We start from the raw sequence: 21,464 nt of genomic DNA, 5'->3' as shown, positions 1-21,464 counted from the left end.
GAACTGAGGAACTTGAGGAATGCAGGCTTCACCGCCTGCTGCCACGCCACGGGATTGCGCACAGCGAGGATCGTCCAGGAGCCATCGTCTTGAGCTTGGGAGGAGGAGGAGAAACGGAGCGTCTGCAAGTGATACTGCGAGCAAGGAATGGCGACTGCCAAGCTAAGCGATCGAGGGGCCAAGACACCGGCGACGCGGATCGCCCCCACCCGCAGCAGATAACTCAGAGCCACACCAGTCTAGAGCGCACGAGTCCATTTGACTTGTATTTACCCCCCCCCCCCCACACACACACACATTCACCGATGTCAGAGGGTATTGACAAGTCTGAAATTCAGAGGCGACCGTGAATGTCGGCTACTGTTTGATGAACTTTTGTATGTTTCACAAAGTGTAGGAAAGTGTAACGCACTAGCGAGGGGAGCTGGCCTTGTTCGAGGATTTCTTGCCGTCGTGTATTGATCCATATCAAAAGTGAGGGCTGCTGCCCAGTCCAGGCATGGGAAAGTCTGTCCGTGCAGCCTGCACGCACTTCAACAACATTGTACTCATGAACGCAGCATCGCAGCCAATTCGAAGGTGTTCTCGAAGGTGTTGCTGCTCGCTGAAGGAGTCCCGACAGCCCATTGTTCGCTGCTGAGGAGCTACCCGCCACACCTAAAAATGCTATTCTTGACGGACCTCCCAACGTGGACGTGATGCTCGAGGAGAATGCTGCGTCGATTCGAGAGCTGCTCAATGGCTGTCACGTCACGCGACGTGCATGACGAGGCTGAGCACCGTCCAAGTTTGCTTCAATACAAGACGTAGCAGAAACGCCGTGTGCCTATCTGGAGGTGGGGGAGGTTGCAAGGTGATAGCCGGCTCAGGCATTAGCCCTTTTGGACTCTGTAGGCTACTTACCTATTCGGGGAATAATGGATTAATACTTCTGGAGTAGCAAGAAATAGTCGCTGCGGATTATTTTCTGGCTCAAATCGCACTAAAAACTGGACCGACCAACCATTTTCTGGCGAGATGCTGCGTCGATGGCCGCAGACGTCAAGGCCAACGGCGTTGCTGCGGCATCCCCCGTCGCGCACGTTCTGGAGGCAAGCGGTGGAGATCCTCTCGCGCCTAGCGAGCGGCGACGCCGACCCCAAGACGCTCCAGAGCAGCGACACCGAGCTGAAGCGTAAGACTCCGAGTCAATGGCGTCCACAGACCGCGGTAGGCGCGGAGTTCCCGCTGTTCCTGCAGGAGGCGAGCTTTGACCAAGTCTCGTATGGAAAGAAGCTCTTCTCCGACTTGGCGCGCCATCTGCGCAGCTCCTCCGACCCCGCGCAGCTGCTGCAGTCCTGGAACGTCGTCAAGCAGTGCCAACCGTTCGTCGTGGCGAAGGACGGCGTCCGACTCTTCGACGAGGCTGCAGACAGCAAGGCAAACGCCTTGGGCGTGCTGCAGATGCTCCCTGCGGACGTGTTTGCACAGCGCGTGGCTGGGTTGAATCGCCGCTCGATGTTCGTGAGCTCCACGGCACTGGAGGGCGCTATAGGGAACGTCACGGCGGCCAACGAGGCTGTGGTGGTGGCGTTGCTGGTCGAGTACTTCTACGCACTGAAGGACTGCAGCAATACCATCGAACTCTTTGAGAGTTACAACCACGACCGTATCAGCTGGCTGAAGGAGCGATCGCTGCTAGAAACGGGAGCCGTATCAGCGGTCGTTGACGACGACGCCCCAGCCAGTTCTGGTGACGCAGAAGGGGAGAAGAAGCGCTCGGGGTTTGTGCGTGCCACACGCTTGTGGGCCCCTGCGCGTTCCGCATACCTAAAGGCGTTGACGGGCAAGAACCAGTATCACAAGGTCGTCCAGTTCGCTCGGGAAGACAAGCGCAATCTGGACGTTGCCTGTGAGTCTGTGAGGACCATGTCACCTCTGCTCATCGGTTGCTGTAAGGAAAAAAACAGCTCGTTGGCGCGGCTCGCGATTGACACTATGTCGAAGAGGAACCCAGGGTCCGTCATCCCACTGAGCTGTTACGAATTCGCTGTTAAGGCTGCTATCCAGAAGAAGAATCGCGACGAAGGTGACGTGGATAATGCGATGTGGGTTGCTCGCAAGATGCGTGATGATGCAGGATACATCCTTCACCCCGAACTCTGGTTCGCCCTGTTCAACACGAGCTTACATCTGAAGCGAGAGGACTGCGCACTAGATGCCTTCCGTATGTACTCTAACAACTTCACCGCGCTGTCCCAAGACCAGTTCCGCAGAGCGCTACGTAAAGCCTGCCGGCTCAACCATCCTGATGTTGTGTTGACCATGGTGCGTCAGTGGCTGTCAATTGAGGATGATAAGACCAGCAGTGTGGAAGCAGAGTCCAAAACGAAGGTGCTGGGTTTCGTACTGTGGGAAATGCTATCAAGCGACCACCCGGTATCGGCTATCACTCAATTGCTTGCGATCATGGCGTCTTGTCAGATCGAGACAGGTGGCATGGTGCTGCAGCGAACTGTAAAAATGATCCTTGACGACGCCAGCGAAAGTCTTTCGCCTCCTGAAGCCATCAAGAACTCCCTTGAGTTTTGGAGGACGCATGGTTCTGCCGTGCAGAACTCAGTATATTTGATGTACACGCTGCTTCGACAGTGTTTGGAGCGCGACTGGCTTGATGAGTGCGAGCTGGTGCTGAAGGAGATCGCCGATCGTCGTCTGCCTGGAGTCCCGTGCAACACCATCGTCAAGCTCATGGATGTGAATGAGCAGCGCGGGCGATTTGAGGACAATGCGAGAATGTGCGAAGTGCTGTTGAAGTCGCTGACAGGTCCAGGCTTCAAGTCGCTGAACCAGCAGTTTTTCGAGCGCTACCTGAAAGCCCTCCTGTGCCTGAGTCGCTTCGACGAAGTGCGCGAGCAGCATGCCCGCCTTAAGCTGGGTAAGCGCTTTCCGAAGAGCACGCCCATCGCAGTCGCCCTGCGCGACGCAAAGACTCAACTCCAGTGACTAAATGGTTGCAACTGGTAGACTATATTTTCCAATAGAGCAGGGGAAGTCAAAACTCTATTGACATGTGAGTTTTCAAGTGGACACTTTCTAAAGAGAGTTATGATTGGGCGAAATTTGATCTCGCTCTTGTGTTGCTGAGGCTGGTGGCTCCGCGTCGCCGGTGTCTTGGCCCCTCGATCGCCTAGCTTGGCAGTCGCCATCCCTTGCTCGCAGTATCACTTGCAGACGCTCCGTTTCTCCTCCTCCTCCCAAGCTCAAGACGATGGCTCCTGGACGACCCTCGCTGTGCGCAATCCCGTGGCGTGGCAGCAGGCGGTGAAGCCTGCATTCCTCAAGTTCCTCAGTTCCCCCAGCTCCAGAAGCACCTGATCATTCCCGTTGCGTTTCGAGTTCCTTTTGGAGATGAAGTGTGGCCGAAAGCGGTATGGGGGTGTCCCCTGGGCAAACACGCCCGATGGTTGAGGAAGCAGTGGAGTGAGCGTATTCTGCCAGCGCTGAAAGCTTTCCGTCGGAAATACGGTCATTGCCGAGTTCCCGCATCGTATGTGGTCCGAGATATGCTAGATGGCCCAAACAAACGTGGGGTTTCAAGCTTGGAAATGTTGTGCGTGGGATTCGTATCCTATAGTAAGAATGCATACGCCAAACAAGTTTCTCGAGATAGATCCCAGCTAGAGGCTATGGATTTTGTGTGGGACTTTTTCAAGGCGGTGTGGAGTGAGCGCATTTTACCAGCCCTGAAAATGTTCTACAGAGGTTATGGACATTCACGGGTACCACACATATTTGTGATACCATCAGATGCGGCGTGGCCAGAAGAAATGCACGGGTTCAAACTTGGGTATGCTGTGAACAACATTCGTAACCGTGGATCCTATTTTGACTAGGTTACGCGATCGATCGATGAGTTGGAAGCGATCGAGTTTGGTCTTCAAATTCCTGCTGCCAAGTGGGAGCTGCACGTAGAGCCGATGCTGGCCACGTTCGAGCAGTTGCATGGTCATCGCAACGTGCCACTCGACTTCGTGATCCCGTGCAGCGCTCCTTGGGACGAAAAGGCTGGGGTATCTCGTTGGGCAAGCTGCGACGGAAAGAACCCGCCCAAAAGACTGGTTCATCTTAAGTCTCTGTACTCAAGCTACTTGTTGAAGTACATGTAAGCTTACTATTATAGCATCACGAGTCCCGCTACTCGCACATCTTCGCCGATTCGAATGCCACGACCAAAAGCAAAGCGCTCCAATACAAAAGACATCAAGTCGCGTCTTACATATTACAAGGCTTCTATAGGAAAATAACACAACACCAAATAGAAGGCCAATTATCATCTTCATCTCGTAAGTTTACGATTATAGCAGCAGGGGATAAGCATTCCAAATGACGACCAGGGAAGACGAAATATACGATGAATTCTCTACAAATTCGACAGCAATAAAGCTAGAATGTTTAGGATTCCTTCTCACGAACTACATGTACTGTACGTCATTGCAACGATGTTCGTATTGTACGCCACCGACAAACTTCCAGCTCGCTGGAACACGATTTCCATTTCAGCCTTTGCTGCACTTAACATTTGAGAAGAAACCTAAGTCAAGCAGGCGTGTGCACTTCCTTGCACTCTACTTCAGTGTTATACAGCGAAAGCGGATGGTTGCTGTTTGGATGTGCTTAAAAAAACAAAATCGTACTTCGAAGTACTATAATATTACTTCGGATAGTTGGATATCTCGAAGTAGTACTAATATACAGGTCGCCCCAATTCTTCTGCCGCCCCCGCCAACGAACCTAGAAAACACTCCTGGTTGACTGCGTTGGTTGAGAAGCCACTACAGCTGCACCTTGCAGTTCTTGCCGATGAAAAGTGTCCACACCCGAATGTCAGCGGTATTGACGAAAGTATCATCATGAAACGAAGACAGCATGCAAGCACCGCAGTTCTAACGACTAAAGCTGAGAGATCAAGTCGTGGAATCACTACACCGAGAGGGAGACACTGATTGGTCTACAGACCTTTAGTCGCCGTGTCCGCGGTGATACGAGCTGTACCCATTTTTTGCAGAGACAGCAAGGTACTGCATGACTTCTGTTCAACAATTCAACGGCTTTCACTCAGCTCAATGCCGTAGCTGCTGCAGGTTGACCCGTCGAAAGCGCCACCCTGGGCAAGTGGAAGCAAGTAGGAGGTCCACGGACGACGGACAAACGAGACAGTTAGGGCTCTCAAATACGCTGGACCGACCTACATCATCAGCCATACCACATCGGCAGCAATGGGCTATCGGCAGACAGCAGCAGAACGCTGCAATGTGATGTCCAACATCGCCCACAATATAATAACGTTAACTGCAGCTCCATGACGGCAACCTCCGAGATTGGAGCCAGGAAGTCCGTGGCTCGATTACAGTGCAGCAGAATCCACTCGAGCCGAAATGAGCTCCGAATTCTCCCGTCGCCGCCTCCGACGTCGGACATGAATGTTGGGGGCTTGAGCAACGAACTTCCTCTGTCCGTTCCTTCCTTTCCTGCAAAATGGCGCTTCCCTTCGGGCAAAGCGGGGCATTCCTATTGACGCCTGCCTCGCTCACTTCGTTTGGTGGGTGACCTCTGCGCAGCGACGTCCGGATCGAGCGTGTCAAGGCAACATGCACTCCATGTGTCCCAAGACGCCGCAGTAACTTTCAGAACAGGCAAAGAAGGGCGTGTCATATGGACCTCCGCGACGCGATGCGACGACCTCGGCGCAATCGCTCCCCCTTCGCGCGGCGCTCGCCCACTTCCCTTCTGGCTCATTCCGAGACCAACCTCAAGTGTCATGCGTGTCCTCAGCTGCGTCTTCCTCCTGGCCGCCTTCGCCGCGGCCGCCTCGGCCACCGCCATCGACGACGAGATCACCAAGCTCGAAACGACGCTGGCCGAGCTCAAGGTTATCAAGGCCGCCGAGGACAACAACAAGGAGGCCCTCAAATTCGTGTCGACCGCCGCCATGGCCTCGTCCTCGGGCAGCTCCAGCTCCAGCGTCACGGCTGGAGACACGTCGGACAACAGCGAGTTCGACATCGAGCCGCAGGCGACGCGCGCCACCAGCGGGTCCGCCTCGGCCAGCACCAGCACCAGCAGCGGCAGCTCCGCCACCGCCACGGCCAGCAGCTCCTCGACCACGGGCTCCGTGGGGGCCGCCACCAGCGTGTCGGACGCGTCGGCCAGTGCCAGTGCCAGCGCCAGCAGCAGCGCGTCCACCGTGGCGCCCACGGCCTTCGCCCTCGTGTCGGCCGTCGTCTACGCCATGCTTTAAGCAGCGTCCCATCGCCCCACCTACCAGCCACCCCCGGAGAAGGAGGCTCTCCTAAGCTTGAGCTCTAGCTTTTTTATCCTGAAGAATATATTTCGACTTGTCTGACGTGTTAGCTGCACTTGTCCTCCTCGTGAATGAATGGTCTTCGCTACAGTCCTATAGCATGCTACGTCTTCGCTCACGGATTCCTGCGTCAGGACCACTACGGTGCTGGTTTCAAGATGCCTCCGACGATCTCTTGCTCTTTGCTGGCTGTCAAGTCGCCACCACTGCTGTCGCTCAGCCAGGGCATCCGGAAGAGTGAGTCCTGGTCTCCGCCCGGGTAGAGGAAGTCGCTCCACCGTAGTCGGCGCGCTGCCTCGAGCTGAGGCGAGTTGTCTGTCTTGGGGATCGTTGCCACCAGCACCAACGCGATGCACAACAGGAGGCGCGGAAACGAGGCCGCCCTCTCCATGTCGGCGATGTCTTGACGCGGTGGAGTGTTCTCGAGTTCCGCTTGTTCCCCGAGTCGTCAATCGCCTGTCAAGAGTGAATAAGAAGAGCAAGATCAAACCCGCCACTCTTGAAGCGGGGCATTAGGCACGCAGCGTGAGCGCACGTTGCAAACGACAGTTGGAGTCATCACTCGATTAATGGTCTGGAACATGCTCTACAATTCCAGCAAGGAGGGCACAGGACAGCTGAACAGCAACAGCATATTTCAGATCTTGGTCTTTCGCTGACCGCAGTGGCAAGGATTCCTTGAAGGAACTCCCTTGAGTTGGCTAACGTGCAACACTTGTTCGTACGAGGCTAAAGCAAACAACGCTGAATAGCGCAACCCCTTGGTGGTTGCATCATAATGGACAATGGCAAACAGATGCTTGTGCTGGTTCCTCGTCTTCGGAGTCCTCGTCACTTTGCCTGGCACGGGTTATCGCATTGACTCCAGCATTTTCCAGGTCCGTCTTGCGGACCATCATCTTCTGGGCTAGACACACCGTCTCGAGCAGCCGTCTTCTCCAGGATCTCGTCGACCTTCTCCATGCACCGAACCGACGTTCACCAGCTCGAACTACTCTTCATTATCACCACAAAGGACCCCTATATAAGGCTCATACATAAATCGGGGTAATAAAAGAGCGTATTTGCCGTCCACAGCATTTCCGACCTGATGCTGCGGTCTCGAGCTCCACGTGCGCTGCCGCTGCCTGCGTCCCAGCGACTGCTCTGGAGTCGCGCCTCGGACTTTGTAGCATGGCTGGGGCTGGGCCCAAATGCCGTCCCCGACATCGCATCCATCCCCGCACAGAATCCACCGCCAACCAAGAAACGCGAGCCGACGTCGATCCCGCCCAACCGCCTGGCCGCCAAGCGCGTGTTGCGGCCGTACCCGCCCGCCGACGCCGCGTTCCCGACGTTCCAGAACTCGCTGGATGCGAACAAGCGTAAGGCCGCGTCCTACGCGCTCGGCCGCTTCTCGCAGAAGGTCAAGTACGTCCCCACGTCCGAGCAGCTGCTGGACGCCTGGCAGGTCGTCTCCCAGTGTCGGCCTTTCGTGGTGGACAGGGAAGGACCCTTCCGCGTCCGCCTCGCAACGTCGGAGGACATGGGCGACGACCGCCCGTGGCTCATGCAGATCGTGCCCGCCGACGTGTTCGCGCGGCTCTCGGCCGACATCTCGACGCGCTCCATGTTCGTGGGCTCCACAGACGCCAAGACGGACGTGGTGGTGGCCAACGAGGCGCTCGTGGTGGGCAACTTGATCAGGGCCTTCCACCGGTTGGACGAGCCCGAGCTGGCGGTAGCTTTCTTCGAGGCCTACGACCGCGACCGCAGCGTGTGGCTGCAGGAGCACCAACTTCGCGAGGCTGCCAAGGTGCCGGACGACGGTGTTGGTGAGGAGCAGACGGAGGTTGTGCAGGAGCCGGCCGAGAAGGCAGTGGCGATCCAGAGCGTCACCCAGCTCCCACGCGCAGTGTATTCGTGCTATCTCCACTCGTTGGCGGCGCTCAGGCAGTCGAAGAAAATTGTGCGCGTTTTTGAGGATGACGAACTCCAGCTGGGAAGGATCTGCAGTACTGTCCCCAACCTGTATCTGCTGCTTCATGCCTGCTACAGCGAGAAAAACGGAGAACTCGCGCGACGCGCGATTGACACCATTACCAAGCACTCCCCGGCTGCCGTCATCCCGCTGGGCTGCTACGAGCTCGCCATCCGAGCCAATCTACGTGACCGTAAGCGAAATGAGCGAGAGCTGCTGACGGCGATCCACCTCGCGCAAGCACTGCACAACGATGGCGGCTACATATTGAAGCCTGACATTTGGAGCGCGCTGATCAAGGTGAGCTTGAACATGGACCGCCCGGACCTCGCACTCGACGTCTTCAAAAGTTACCCACGCCACCGCGTACAAGAGTACCAATCCCATTTCCGTCAGGCATTACGTGCAGCCTGCCGTCAGACAGGTTCTACTGCACTGGACATGATGCACTTCTGCTGGGCTAGCTACGACGACGAGCATTCGGACGCCAAGACGTTGTTTGACGAGCGGAAAGAGTACCAAGATACCATATTTCTCAACGATGTGAATTCTGCTGGACTGCCGCTGGCGGATGCCGTGCTGACCTCCAACATCTCCGCGTTAAACAAGGATGCTGAAGCCGAGCTGCTCAATATGATGTTGTGGGAAATGCTCAAGCATCGCCAGCCAGTTCCATCGCTCAAGCAGGTGCTGGATCTCATGGAAGCCACTCGCTCAAAGGGTGGCGCGGTGGCGTTACGACTTGCTGTGATTGCCTTGTTCGAGTACGACATGAAGCAGAAGGAGGTGTCGCCTCGTGCTGCCGTGGAGAACTCGCTGAAATTCTGGGGGGACCGCCCTTCGGTGCTTAGTGGCCAGGGCTTTTTGGTGCACCTGCTTCTTGAGGAGTGTGCAGAGCATCAATGGGATGAGGAGTGCGAATTCTTGGTGGACTACCTGCTGGACTTAGGCGTCGCTCGAGTGCCTATCAACTCGATTGTCAAGCTGATGGGGACCAACGAGCTACGCGGGCACTTCGAATCTAACGCTCGGATTGGTGAGAAGCTCCTTGAAAAGTTGTCGCGCAACAACCGCGGGAAGCTCCGCGACGACTTCTATGAGCGCTACCTGATGAGCTACCTCCGCCTCGAACAGTTTGACCAAGTTAGCGAGAAGCACGCCGCGCTGAGTCTAGAAAAGCGGTACCCCCACAACGAGGTGATCCGGACAATCGTTCAGGACGCTGCCGCACAATAGACCAACAAAGTGCCGTGAGTTGGATTCCACGCGTGTTCATGATAAATAGTTTGCTGCGTCTCGCTACAGAGTGCAGATCTTTTGCTACGGTGAACTGTGATCGGCCGATAACTAATGAGGCACTGGGAGTCTGCTATCGACTCCCGGCCTACCACTTCTCGCTGTGGGCCTGCTCCAGCGCGATGCAGATGAGCACCATGAGCGCCATGTCGACGCCCCCCATAATGGCGAGGAAGTATTCGTCGTCGGGCTGACTGCTGGACAGCGAAGAACTGCGCGCGGTGGCGACGGAGCTGCGACTTCCCGACGGACGGAAGACTCGGCCGATGGTCGTGCGCGAGCCCTTGCGGCCCTGCTCCATCCAGATGGACGCTTGGCGCTTGGCCCAGCTTCCGGTGAGGCCGATGCGGCACTTTTCGCCCGTGGTCGGGCTCGTGAATTCCACGTTGAGCTCGGGCAGCGCCTTGATGGAGAAGAGTTTGGCTGCCGAAGCCTTGGCGTCGAACACGTTGTAGGTGGGCACGGGGGCCATGAGCTCGCGCTTCATGTGCACGAGCGGTCTTCGGTGCGGGTCACGCAGAGTTTTCATGGCGGACGCCGTGCCCTGCATCCGGAAGAGATCCTGGCCCCATTCGGCATCGCAGACGACAAAATCCTCGTCGCTTGGGGAATCCCAGAAGCGGTCGCGCAGACGCAGCGTCGTGATGGCCTTCGCGCACAATTCCGCCTCGACGGGTGCTAGCTGCTGCGCTTCCGGCAGCTTCGGGATGGCGGAGGACGATGCACAGCCCATTGTAGAGTTTGACTGTCGCAGGATTAAAGGCAAATTGAAGAATGGTTTGACTCGCCAAGTCTGTCGGCTGTCCAGGACCAAGCGGTTGTTGTTGGACGTGGCTAATGGCAAGACAGCCGGATTGCAAATGTCGGGGGAATTCAGCTGGGGCTTTGCACTATCCTAGCCAGGATCAGGCCTTATTGCGGGTTTTCGGGTACATGTACTCTTTGTCTCGCCAAAGCGACGAGGTCTGCCGGATAGTCACCTGCGCAGCGGAGACAAGAATCTGATTGAAGCACTTTGGTGGCGGGGACATGCATTTCACGAAGGCAGGACGAGAAGCGGCGACCAATGAGCTCAGTCCGGAGCCAGCTTTATCAGACGCCGGTGCAGTGAAGGGTGGGAAGCACTTCTCTCTACTGCAGCCTTCAGCTCCGAAGCTTATCTCGATGTCCGAATGTTTGGCAAATTTCGAGTGCATAGACTGCCAACCTCAACGGCAAATCGGTGCTCGCTAGTCTCGCTAGTCGCAGGACGGCTGCTTCAAGCGAACGTTGCCCTCCGTGGACGCCTCGATGAGTCGCACGCTTCGTCAACTTGTACGAGTTTGGCTTCACAACTTGCCGTTCGGACGCCTGGATTTTGGTTGTCCCGCGGCAAAATGGTTTGCTGCACTTGGTCAGGGCTTGTCACAAAGTGCAAGCTCTCGTTGCTGTACCCAGTACACCACAGGACACAACATGCAGGCAACGTTGGTAATTTGCCCGTATTGTACATGAAGGAAGTGTGTGACATCCAGCTGACCGGTGCAGTCGGTTCCTAAAGTATGTTTTGATCGCAGGAAAACAGTGGTTTTACTTTAGAAACTAAACCAAGTTTGCAACAGTAATTCGCTGATATATCAAGAACTTCTCGACAAGAAGACCCCATAGCTGCTTGGACAGTGCACTTTCATTCGAGCCGCTGCGAACAGAGTCGGACGTCCATGTGTCTCGGCCCCAAACCGAAAAATTTAGCTCAAATTATCGAGGCCGAGCCTATGGCACCAACTCTCCAGCACAGGCTGGTGGCGTCGAAGCAATCAGCGGCAGTAGCAAATTATCTTTGCGATCGGGTCGCGGGCATGGCAGTCTCAAGTATACGGAAGATATATTTCGTTCGCTACGGGAGGCCCGAGCATTGAATGGCCTCGGTCGAGCGCTGTTCATTCCTAACCTAACAAGGTCTGCAAGTACATTTCCTAAAAGCATTCTACTGCGGGTGCGTGTGCTCGTCCTCGAATCCTTCGTCCAGCAGGCCGATGCAGATGAGGATCATCATCATGCAGTCAACGCCGGGGGCCACGTCCAGCAGGACGCTCTGCTCCTCCTTGGTCTTGGGGCTCTTGTGCGTGTAGGTGAGCCGGGCGATGGTCTGCTGCACGTCGGCCGAGTCCCCCGAGCCGCGCACGAGCCAGAAAGCGAGCGAGTCGCTGCCGTCAGCGGGCGGGTCGCAGCCGATGGTGCAGTGCTGGCCGCCCACGAGATCCGTGAACTCGGAGCGCACTGTGGTGTCGTCGGCCGTGAACTTGAAGGCGCAGGGCGTCTCCTCGTGCTCCGTGCGCGGGTACGCCGAATAGGTGGGCGTGCGGTTGAACATGCTAAGCCGCAGCGTGGCCACCGGCAGCTCATTGCGCGCGTCCAGCAGCGTCCGCTGGCGGTGCAGCGAGTACTGTTTCTGCTGCACGAGGAAGAGCGTCTCGCGGGTGGCCGTGTTCACCACTGAGTCGGCTCGGACCCGCAGCTGCGTGGGCTTGGAGGCCACTTGGCCGGCGTCGAACGCGGCGACGAAGTGGCGCAGCGCCACGAGCGTCTGCACTTTGGAGGCCACTTCGTGCATGTCCATGGCTGAGTGTGAGGCGAGCGGCGGGCGAGTGCGCGAAGCTTGGTGAACGCAGGAGTGAGCCGACTAGCCGCTTGGTGCGGGAAAGACGACTGGCTTACCACTGACATTGCTGGCAGAGACACTCGTATACTTTGTTCAAGATATCCAAAAAATGTACCCACCTATGTGTGATACCTTGGTATCTGAGTCAACAACATTGAACGCATCACTAGGTACTGTATCTGCTATGACTCGTAGCCTACGAGCAGCTAAATAGATTGGTACATCATGTTGGGGCTGCGCCACGTGCCATCGGGCTCGCTGTCGTGGGCGGCGATACACACGAGGATAACCATCACGACGTCTACGCCTTCCGCGACGTCCAGCGAGTAGCCCAACGGTGTTCCCGCGGGGGAACTATACACGTGAGCTACTGCCTGCTTGGTCCCTGCGCCACGCTGGAGCCAAATCTCGAGGTCTCCTTGCTGGCCGTCCGAGCCGAGTCTGCAGCACTGGCCCGTCATAATGTCGGTGAACTCCATCTCTAGCTTGCTGCGCGCCATGGAGAACTTGAAGAGCGGCTTCTTGGAGCTCTCGGCGCGTGGATAGGCCGAGTACGTCGCCTTGCGACGCCGGAAGGCGCTCATGCGGATGGTCGCCACGGGCACCTCCGTCACGTCCAGCAGCGAGCGCTGCCGGTGCAGCGACAGCGGTTTCTCGCGCACCTCGAAGAGCAACTGGCCCGTGGCGTTCTCCAGCACACCGCCGACTACGTGTCGGTCCAGACGCCACTCAACGTTCAGATGCAGCTGTGTCGGCTCGTGGCAGCAGTAGCCGGCGTCGACGGCGGCGAGACCCAGATGCTGCGTCTGTAGCGGTCTCCGCTTGGCGGCCGGGGGCGTCCCGGCCACGGGCAAAGGGAACGCCATCGAGTACGACACGGAGCGCTTCGACGCAGGCGAGTGCTGGAGAGCAGCGGCCACAGGTTTGCTCGCCGAGCGGCGCCGGATCATCGTCGCAAGCGGAGGCGTTCGCGATTCCGAAAATGCGGCGCAAACAATTGTACGTGCGGCAAACGTGCCAATATGCAAGTGTTTGTGGAACTATTACGTCAAATGCTGTATAATGCAATCGGTGATTTGTAATATTACTACCGACTTCAACTTAGCTGAATTCATACAGCTCACGGGCTTTGATGGGGTTCTTCGCGCGTCTGGTCTTGCTTGCCGGTGCCAGCAGAAGATCTGATGATCATTTCCACGTCGCGATCGTCGTCGAATGGGGACGGCTAGTCGTGCGAATGCGCCTCCAACCCTCGGTCTCATGCCAGGGCACGCATCGAGCTGGCAACGCGAGGTATGAAGGCGCGTTGCTAATATAGTTCGAGTACTACACGTATTATAGTACAACCGTGGAGCTGCGGCAAGGTGAGACTGAGCAACGCCGTCTCACTCGCTGGGCCAATGGCGAGCCAGCTTCTTCCGTTCATCATCGCGTTACGTTGTTGAGTTTCAGCAGCCGCGGCGCAAGGACGCGACGGGGTTGCCTTGCCTCTCTCTGGACTCCTCGCCGACCTCACAGCCCGCTGCATTTCCGCACTGGATCCCGTCTCGTCATGGCGTTCGCCTCCTCCCCGGGCTTCGTGCCGATCCTGCCGCGAGGAAGCGTCTTCGACCTGGACACGCTCGTCGCTTCAACAGCCTCACCGCCGCCTCTCGGCCATGGGAACGCACCGTCGACCCAGAGCCGTCGAGGCAAGGCTAAGGGCAAGACCAAACCCATGAGCAGCAGCGAGCGTGGCGTCAAGTTCCGCCATCGCCAACAGGAGAGGCAGATCGCGCTGCTCGCGGACAACCAAGTGCTGCGGCAGCAGGTGCTGCGACTGCAAGCGCTGCGGGACCTGCACACGCAGAAGGTGCTCGCGACGCCCAGCTCGGCCGCCGGCTCCTCGCCCATGAAGTTTGTCATGGAATATTTCGACCAGTTTCGCATGGGGCTACACGTCCCCGGCGCCCCGCCCACAGAGCTGTCGTCGCACAAGCAAAAGGACTTTCTCAACGCTCTGGTGGAGCCGCACACGCTGTTCGGCGGCAATCCCGCGCCGGACTTGATTCTGAGCATTTGGGAGCGCTACTCAATGTTTCACTCGTCCGTCAAGCTCACGCGCGAGTCGGCGGAGCTGATCCCCGCCGACACCAGCTCGAGTGTCGTCGTGCACGGCACACTGCACCTGCGCTATTCGCGACGCACCATTGAGAACGTGTACCCTCATGCGGTAGGAGAGGAGGACCTCATTCAGAAGCTCATCGGCCGACAACTGCACGTGCGCTACAGGGCCCAGATGCACTTCAACGCGCACGGAAGGCTGGAGGCGTACGAGATGGCGCCGGACTTCGTGGGGGCCCTAATGGAGATATTAGGAAACCTGAGAGACTGCGAGCGGATACTTGGCCACGCGTTTATCAAAGGACATGTGCTTGGTGAGGAGCCCGAGCCGGAGGTGGAGAGCATGGAACCGGTTCAGATTTTGTCGGACTCGGAGGAGGAATCCGAGTCCAGAGAGGACCCGTCGTCGGCATGTGTCGTGGTGGAGGAGGAGGAGGAGCCGCCTCGGACTTCGTCGCAAGCGATGAAGCTCGACTTCATCTTGTCGTAGCTGCTTGGCTTCCCCTTAATAATGTCATCGGGAACACGTGTCATGCCATGGTTGTGCCAGGAAGCGCTCTTCCTTCCCAGAATCGTCGTATTCACCCCGTGCACGAGGACGCTAGTTATTACATTGCCTTCCACGTCGTTTGCGAGGATAGCGAGGCAAGAACGTACACACGTACAAAACAAACGTCGTTACCTTGCTAAGCTTAGTGTACGTTTGGTTATCTCAGAAACCTTATCTGTAATAGGCTGATGGGAGTGTGAGAATCTGAGGGTCTCAATGTGCTGCCTCGCCTGGTTGGATGAGGTGCGCGATCCTCCGGTACTTGAGCGCTTTCCTGGCCAGGAGGACGTTGTTGCTTGATGCGTCCGGGGCCGAGGTCGCGCGCACGAGCTGAGCTACTCGGCTCTTCACCACTCGGGTAAACTCCTCGTCCTGGAAAGTGACGCCGTCCCGCCGGCACTAGGCACAAACTGCAGACCGCTTCGCTGGGCATTGAGCTTCGGCCGCGCATCGGACGTCTTCACCAAATCGGTCTTGGACGTGACGTAGCTGGAACACAGTGGCAGCGCAACTGGCGCCAGGGACTGAAAATCCGCCAACGTGGCCGTCGACGGCCCGAAGAAAATGCCCAGCGGTGCGATTGTGGCGGCAACGCGGCACATCGCGGCCGGTAGGTGCAGCTTGGTGGTGGTGCCCGAAACTTTAGTTTTGGGCCAAGCCAGCCGAGCAAAGGCCGAAGGAAACCACCGTCAAAGCGGCAAAGGCCACGCACACCGCACCCTCGCAATATGAAAATGGAAAGGGGCCTCGGTGCCCGCTTGCTCACCACCGGTGAAGGTTTTCACAAAGAACGCAGTGGGTGGAGCGATTCGTGTATCTTACAACTTTACATCCAACGCTTCGCTCGAGTTCATACTAACGTTCTTCTGCTCTCGTTCCGTCGCGAGAGTCACCATTCACTTCAACTGACAAGGTTTTGTTACCCCAAGCACTCGCTGAATGCGTCGTGCTCCAGCACCTGCTCAATGGTCAGACGCTTGCTCGGGTCGATCTCTAGCATACCTGACACGAGTTGCCGAGCGCTTCCAGGCATGGACCCCGCCACGCCCCAGGCCTCCAGCACAGCGGCAATGCCCGCCTGCTTCAGCGATCGGAAAGACTTCACCGACGTGGACGCGAACGACACCAATGGGGAACCCGTCAGCATGATGAACAGTACGATGCCGAGCGACCACACGTCCGCCGCCTTCGGGTCGTACAGACCGCCCGCCACGATCTCCGGAGCCATGTAGTACTTCTTGCCCACGTGACGGCCGCCGCCACGCCGAGCGCGCGTCGCCAGACCGAAGTCGCCCAGCTTGCAGCGGCCGTGGTGCAGCATGATGTTCTCGAGCGAGATGTCTCGGTGCGCGATGCCGTGTCGGTGCAGGAACGACAGACCCGCCGCCACTTGGGACAGCACGCTCAGCGCGTTCATGCACGACATGGTGCGCTGTTTGCGCCTGCTCAGGTAGTCGTACAGGTCACCGTCCGCGCAGTGTTCCATGACGAGGTAGAACGTCTGCTTCTCGACGAACGAGTCTGTGTAGGAGACGAGGTTGGGGTGTCCCCCAGCAGCTCGGATGATGTCGCCGACCTCCTTTTCGACGATGGGGTTGTCGGGTGTGTGTCCTTCGCTCGGGTGGTCTTGCATGAAGCTGGTCATGCGCTCGAGCGAGACCTGCTTGATGACTGCGGGGGCTGTGGTGGCGGATGGAGGTGCGAGACCGCCACTGCCGCGCATGTCCTCGCAGGCGAAGACGTATCCGTAGAGCGTGGAACTGAGCTCGCGGATGACTCGGTATCGATCATGGATAACGGGCATGGCGCTCGAATGGCGAGAGGGTTATCCTCTGAGGTCGCGAAAAGTGAAATGGCAATCGTCGGTGACTGAACCAGTGCAACAAAATTGCTGCCTTCCAGTGTGTTTTTGGGTTGCATCGCGGATTGTGGAAAATGGGATCGTGCAGCATTAGCCTGGATATGCTGTCTGGTCAACGGCGCGCGCACTGGCTCCTCCACTGGGGCCGGAGAGCTTAGCGTCCGATGCTAGAGATTCATTTACGCGACACCCTTCGTCCTACATGGCGACAGCGAAAGAAACTCTCGCTTCACCTTCGGCCGCATGGTACTTGGGATAGCGGGCTGCGTGCGACGCCGCGGTGGGCAAGTGATGCTTGGGAGGGCCGGAGATGTGATGGCAGCGTTTCGCAAAACCGGCCATAGAGAACGGGGCCGTCGGAGCCACGCGAAGCTGCTCGGAGCATGTACTGGCGCCCGATAACGACCTCTGCCAACCTAAATGATTCCTGTAATCGCGGGCATGCCTAAACGATTGCGAGTTGCGTCGTGCCTTTTTGTATTTCGCTATGCTTGCCATATTGCGGCGCACCTGGCGCGAGCGCCTGTCCCCCATCTGGATTCGGTGCTGTCTTCTGTAGCGTTCGAACGTCATCGCATATGCAGCGCTATAATACGTTATGTGCTGTGGGCGAGCAAGGCGAAACGCACAGTGCTGGCGTTGTTCATAATAAAACTCGGCCGAGTCCATTAGGAAGGTCTTCCCTTCCCGGTGGCTTCAACGAGGGTTGCTTTCATCCGGTTGTGCACAAAGCTTGCGAAACTATCCTTGAAGTGGTGTTGCCGCAGGCCACACACTTGCGTATTGATCTTTACTTAGCAAACTTCTTGAACAGGAAAGAGATGTTGCATTTTTCAACAAAATAAAAATTGACACTACCACCACACCAACAGTCTAAGCTTATCACCATTCCTTCAGGGCATCATGCGTTAGCACCTGCTCGATTGTGAGGCGCTTCCGGGGATCGATCTCTAGCATACCCGACAGCAGTTGAACAGCGTTGGCAGTCAACGATGGCGCAATACCCCACGCCTCCAGCACAGCGGCAATGCCCGCCTGTTTCAGCGATCGGAAAGACTTCACCGACGTGGACGCGAACGACACCAATGGGGAACCCGTCAACATGATGAACAGTACGATGCCGAGCGACCACACGTCCGCCGCCTTCGGGTCGTACAGACCGCCCGCCACGATCTCCGGAGCCATGTAGTACTTCTTGCCCACGTGACGGCCGCCGCCACGCCGAGCGCGCGTCGCCAGACCGAAGTCGCCCAGCTTGCAGCGGCCGTGGTGTAGCATGATGTTCTCGAGCGAGATGTCTCGGTGCGCGATGCCGTGTCGGTGCAGGAACGCCAGACCCGCCGCCACTTGGGACAGCACGCTCAGCGCGTTCATGCACGACATGGTGCGCTGTTTGCGCCTGCTCAGGTAGTCGTACAGGTCACCGTCGGCGCAGTGTTCCATGACGAGGTAGAGCGTCTGCTTCTCGACGAACGAGTCTGTGTAGGAGACGAGGTTGGGGTGTCCCCCAGCAGCTCGGATGATGTCGCCGACCTCCTTTTCGACGATGGGGTTGTCGGGTGTGTGTCCTTCGTTCGAGTGATCTTGCATGAAGCTGGCCACGCGCTCGAGCGAGACCTGTTTGATAACTGCGGGGGCTGTGGTGGCGAATGAAGGTGCGAGACCGCCACTGCCGCGCATGTCCTCGCAGGCGAAGACGTATCCGTAGAGCGTGGAACTGAGCTCGCGGATGACGCGGTATCGATCATGGATAACGGGCATGTTAAAGAGAACGTCGACCGTTGAAGACTGTGAATGACTTTGTTCGGGGGCGACGAGAAGCGGAGTGAGCTGACATGACGACTGACAGTGGGAAAGCCCTGCAAGAAGATTGCAGCCCCGGTGAGCAGTCGTGCGGTGCGATAGAGACGTTGGGCCGCGGTTTTTTCGCACAGAGTGCGTGCTTGCTACTTGCTACTATTTTGGCGAGCATCGATATAGGTTCTCTGGTTCAATCGGCATTATAGCGGTTGATGCCGGCAAGGCCGTATTTCTTGCACGCTACCTTGACCTCAGTGATGAGTGCTGTCAAGAGCGCCTCGGTTCTTATGCCGTCCGCTTTGGGCTTGCGGGCTCGAGATACAAGGAGACCGCCGCCGCCTTCTTTCGGTCAAAGCCAGTAACATCCAGCGGACTCCCAGCACTGCCACGCACGAGTTGCGATCTTATTTCGTGCGAAGGACAGCAAACGCTACGTAGCGCGAGGCATCTCATCCGAGCGAAGCCCGAGGCATCGCAACCTAAGCACCGCAACGTCGGCCTGTCCTCACCTCTGTCATCACGAGACGACCCGGTCAAGAGGTAAAACTGCACTTGAGTGCAGTTAGCAGTCGAGAGAAGAATCCAGGGCTTCAGTTGCGTCCCATGCCGCGCGGGTCAATGAACGCCAATACTTTTACAAAAAGGCAAGTTGAAGTTGCGCGCATAAACGACCGTGTGCTTTTTACTGGCGTTTCTCAGGCTAGAAATTCGTGACGCTAATAGCTGCACGAAGCACTATTCACTTGCTTGCAATCGCTCCTTGTGCTCTGATCCTGCTGTGTCAGTGTTCGTGACGCTAATAGCTGCACGAAGCACTATTCACTTGCTTGCAATCGCTCCGTGTGCTCTGATCCTGCTCTGTCAGTGTTCGTGACGCTAATAGCTCGCAAGAAGCAGTATGCACTTGCTTGCAATCGCTCCTTGTGCTCTGATCCTGCTGTGTCAGTGCGCGGCCACGAATAGCCTTCGCCTGTGTGCATAATGCTGATGTCCAAGGCGCAATTGTTGTGTCTATATTTCTTGACATCAATAGTGGTTCTGCTTTCTTGTCCCGCGCATACGAACCATGGCGCTGTTGCCCTCAAGCTCATCTACGGGCTCTGGCAGTTCCTTCAACCTTGCTTTGACCATCCAAAGCAGCATACCGCTAACCCCCACGACCGTGAGGGCGAGGATGAAGGTGATGTAGCTCACAGCTACAGCTCCATTGGCCTGGCCGCTCTGGCCACTCATGAAGAAGCCCATGAGCACTGGAATGAATACCTCACCCATACCACAGCCGAACACAATGAGCGATGACACACGCCGGATAAGCTGCTCATTGATCACGCGTGTCAAGCAGTGGATGCTCAGGGTGAACAGTGGTGCCAATGCCGAAGAAAACAGGAAAAGACACACCATGAAGGTGATAAGCCCAGCCTCGGCACCGAACAGCAGGCCGAACGAACTAGCCCCGCACACCACCGCACAGACCACGATGGAGTAGAGGTTCATGTCGTGGAACAAGAACCTCGGGAGGACCACGTACGACACCGTCAAAGACCCCCAAAACAGCACCATGATCGCGCACTGCCACACCGCCTGGTTGTTGTCGTTGCTTCTGCTCTCAGCACTTCCAGAACTTGATGACTCGGCGGCTGCTAGCTTGGCACCCTCAGTGAGCACGGTGCCAATGTAGTCGTACAGGAAGGCAGCGAGGCCGAGCTGGATACCGAAAAGCACGGTGGAGAAGATGGTCACCAGGAGGATAATGAAGTTGTTCTTCGAGTCGTACGTGTCCGGGTTGCAGTTTTTCGAGCCACTGATGTGTTTGGCGTGCAAGAAGACGCCGCCGACAATGGGACTTGGCACGGTCGGGACACGCCGCGTGGGGTCCTCAAAAGATAGTAGCGTCTGGTGCTCGTCGCGCCCGTAGTAGCTGTGCGGACTGGGCAGCACAGCCACCAGGACGGCCGGGAAGATGGTCGTAATGGCCAACCCGAAGAAAGCATAGCCCAGGTCGATGTCCAACTTCGTCAGTACCAGCGCCACAATGGCCCCCAGCACGCAGCCCAGACCGTAGTTGGTGTTCATGGACGTGATGATGCTGCGTCTGCGTTGGTCCTTCTCTCCAGCAATCCACAACGAGCACCGGTTCAGTCTGTAAGCAACAGCAACAGCATAAACTATCAGTCCCCCACTGCGTCCAATTTACAGTTCCTAGTACCAACACGTACGTGATATTCAGCAGCGCCGTCCAGAATCCTTTGGCGATGAAATATACCCCAACACCAACATTGCCCGTAGCTGCAGCCACCGGTGTGAGACACGCGTACCAGGCGCCACTGCACAGCAGCAGCACCACAATAAGCTGCTTCATGAACTGCTTCTCTGTAAAGTACGTGAGCACAAAGTCACTCATGAAGCTCATGACGAGAGCGGCGCCTCCGTGGGCCGCGAAGATGGGGCCGAAGCCGCACACGGGCGCCACGAGTCCCGACTGCTGGGTCGCCAGCTCCGAGAAGAAGACGAGTGACGGGCCTAACATGCCCATGAACACGCCCTGCAGCACGTAGATGGCTCGGTATGCCAGCAGCTGCAGCGCATACTGCTCCTCCTCGTCCATGTCTGCGGCTGCCGCGACTACCGGGAGGCTGCTGCCACTGCTGCTGCTCGCTCGATGATGCTGGCGGTGCTGGTGACGCGTCTGAGTCGCGGACGCGTAGGCGCCGTACGAGTCACCCGGTAGCAGCGGCACCGCGTCCATGCCGCCTCGGAAGCGGCTGGGCGCATCTTGGAGCCTGTCGCTGCGGCTGAACAAGGCGCCGGACGCCTGGTACGACGACTGCGGGAGACTGTAGCGCTGCATGGTCGACACTATTTGGAAAGTGAACTCAGAAGTTTGGAGTGACTTAGGAAATGTAAGACGCG

The 21,464-nt window shown here is 57.2% G+C and overlaps 10 protein-coding genes across 10 annotated transcripts; 4 read left to right on the top strand and 6 right to left on the bottom strand.

Annotated features, from left to right (window-relative positions):
* Positions 1 to 1,017: 1,017 nt before the first annotated feature.
* Positions 1,018 to 2,985, top strand: KRP23_13204 (uncharacterized protein; the record flags this gene model as incomplete). The annotated part of the gene is made up of 1 exon (XM_067883885.1): positions 1,018 to 2,985. One exon carries the CDS (start codon positions 1,018 to 1,020, stop codon positions 2,983 to 2,985), a length of 1,968 nt encoding a protein of 655 aa, XP_067738523.1.
* Positions 2,986 to 5,800: 2,815 nt separating this feature from the next.
* KRP23_13203 (uncharacterized protein) lies at positions 5,801 to 6,280 on the top strand (the record flags this gene model as incomplete). The annotated part of the gene is made up of 1 exon (XM_067883884.1): positions 5,801 to 6,280. One exon carries the CDS (start codon positions 5,801 to 5,803, stop codon positions 6,278 to 6,280), a length of 480 nt encoding a protein of 159 aa, XP_067738522.1.
* A 202-nt stretch (positions 6,281 to 6,482) lies between these two features.
* On the bottom strand, positions 6,483 to 6,734 carry KRP23_13202 (uncharacterized protein; the record flags this gene model as incomplete). The annotated part of the gene is made up of 1 exon (XM_067883883.1): positions 6,483 to 6,734. The coding sequence occupies one exon, from the start codon at positions 6,732 to 6,734 to the stop codon at positions 6,483 to 6,485; it is 252 nt and encodes an 83-aa protein (XP_067738521.1).
* Positions 6,735 to 7,433: 699 nt separating this feature from the next.
* KRP23_13201 (uncharacterized protein) lies at positions 7,434 to 9,539 on the top strand (the record flags this gene model as incomplete). The annotated part of the gene is made up of 1 exon (XM_067883882.1): positions 7,434 to 9,539. One exon carries the CDS (start codon positions 7,434 to 7,436, stop codon positions 9,537 to 9,539), a length of 2,106 nt encoding a protein of 701 aa, XP_067738520.1.
* Positions 9,540 to 9,687: 148 nt separating this feature from the next.
* Positions 9,688 to 10,332, bottom strand: KRP23_13200 (uncharacterized protein; the record flags this gene model as incomplete). The annotated part of the gene is made up of 1 exon (XM_067883881.1): positions 9,688 to 10,332. The coding sequence occupies one exon, from the start codon at positions 10,330 to 10,332 to the stop codon at positions 9,688 to 9,690; it is 645 nt and encodes a 214-aa protein (XP_067738519.1).
* Positions 10,333 to 11,565: 1,233 nt separating this feature from the next.
* KRP23_13199 (uncharacterized protein) lies at positions 11,566 to 12,198 on the bottom strand (the record flags this gene model as incomplete). The annotated part of the gene is made up of 1 exon (XM_067883880.1): positions 11,566 to 12,198. The coding sequence occupies one exon, from the start codon at positions 12,196 to 12,198 to the stop codon at positions 11,566 to 11,568; it is 633 nt and encodes a 210-aa protein (XP_067738518.1).
* A 248-nt stretch (positions 12,199 to 12,446) lies between these two features.
* Positions 12,447 to 13,190, bottom strand: KRP23_13198 (uncharacterized protein; the record flags this gene model as incomplete). Its single annotated transcript, XM_067883879.1, has 1 exon — positions 12,447 to 13,190. The coding sequence occupies one exon, from the start codon at positions 13,188 to 13,190 to the stop codon at positions 12,447 to 12,449; it is 744 nt and encodes a 247-aa protein (XP_067738517.1).
* A 602-nt stretch (positions 13,191 to 13,792) lies between these two features.
* KRP23_13197 (uncharacterized protein) lies at positions 13,793 to 14,833 on the top strand (the record flags this gene model as incomplete). The annotated part of the gene is made up of 1 exon (XM_067883878.1): positions 13,793 to 14,833. The coding sequence occupies one exon, from the start codon at positions 13,793 to 13,795 to the stop codon at positions 14,831 to 14,833; it is 1,041 nt and encodes a 346-aa protein (XP_067738516.1).
* Positions 14,834 to 15,240: 407 nt separating this feature from the next.
* On the bottom strand, positions 15,241 to 16,697 carry KRP23_13196 (uncharacterized protein; the record flags this gene model as incomplete). The annotated part of the gene is made up of 2 exons (XM_067883877.1): positions 15,241 to 15,382; positions 16,354 to 16,697. The coding sequence occupies 2 exons, from the start codon at positions 16,695 to 16,697 to the stop codon at positions 15,241 to 15,243; spliced, it is 486 nt and encodes a 161-aa protein (XP_067738515.1).
* Positions 16,698 to 19,580: 2,883 nt separating this feature from the next.
* KRP23_13195 (uncharacterized protein) lies at positions 19,581 to 21,402 on the bottom strand (the record flags this gene model as incomplete). The annotated part of the gene is made up of 2 exons (XM_067883875.1): positions 19,581 to 20,694; positions 20,771 to 21,402. The coding sequence occupies 2 exons, from the start codon at positions 21,400 to 21,402 to the stop codon at positions 19,581 to 19,583; spliced, it is 1,746 nt and encodes a 581-aa protein (XP_067738514.1).
* Between the last annotated feature and the right edge of the window lie 62 nt (positions 21,403 to 21,464).

Source organism: Phytophthora ramorum, assembly GCF_020800215.1.
Source record: "Phytophthora ramorum isolate Pr-102 chromosome Unknown Phyram_PR-102_s0017, whole genome shotgun sequence".
Classification (NCBI taxonomy): domain Eukaryota; phylum Oomycota; class Peronosporomycetes; order Peronosporales; family Peronosporaceae; genus Phytophthora; species Phytophthora ramorum.
This window is presented reverse-complemented; position numbering and strand designations above follow the sequence as displayed.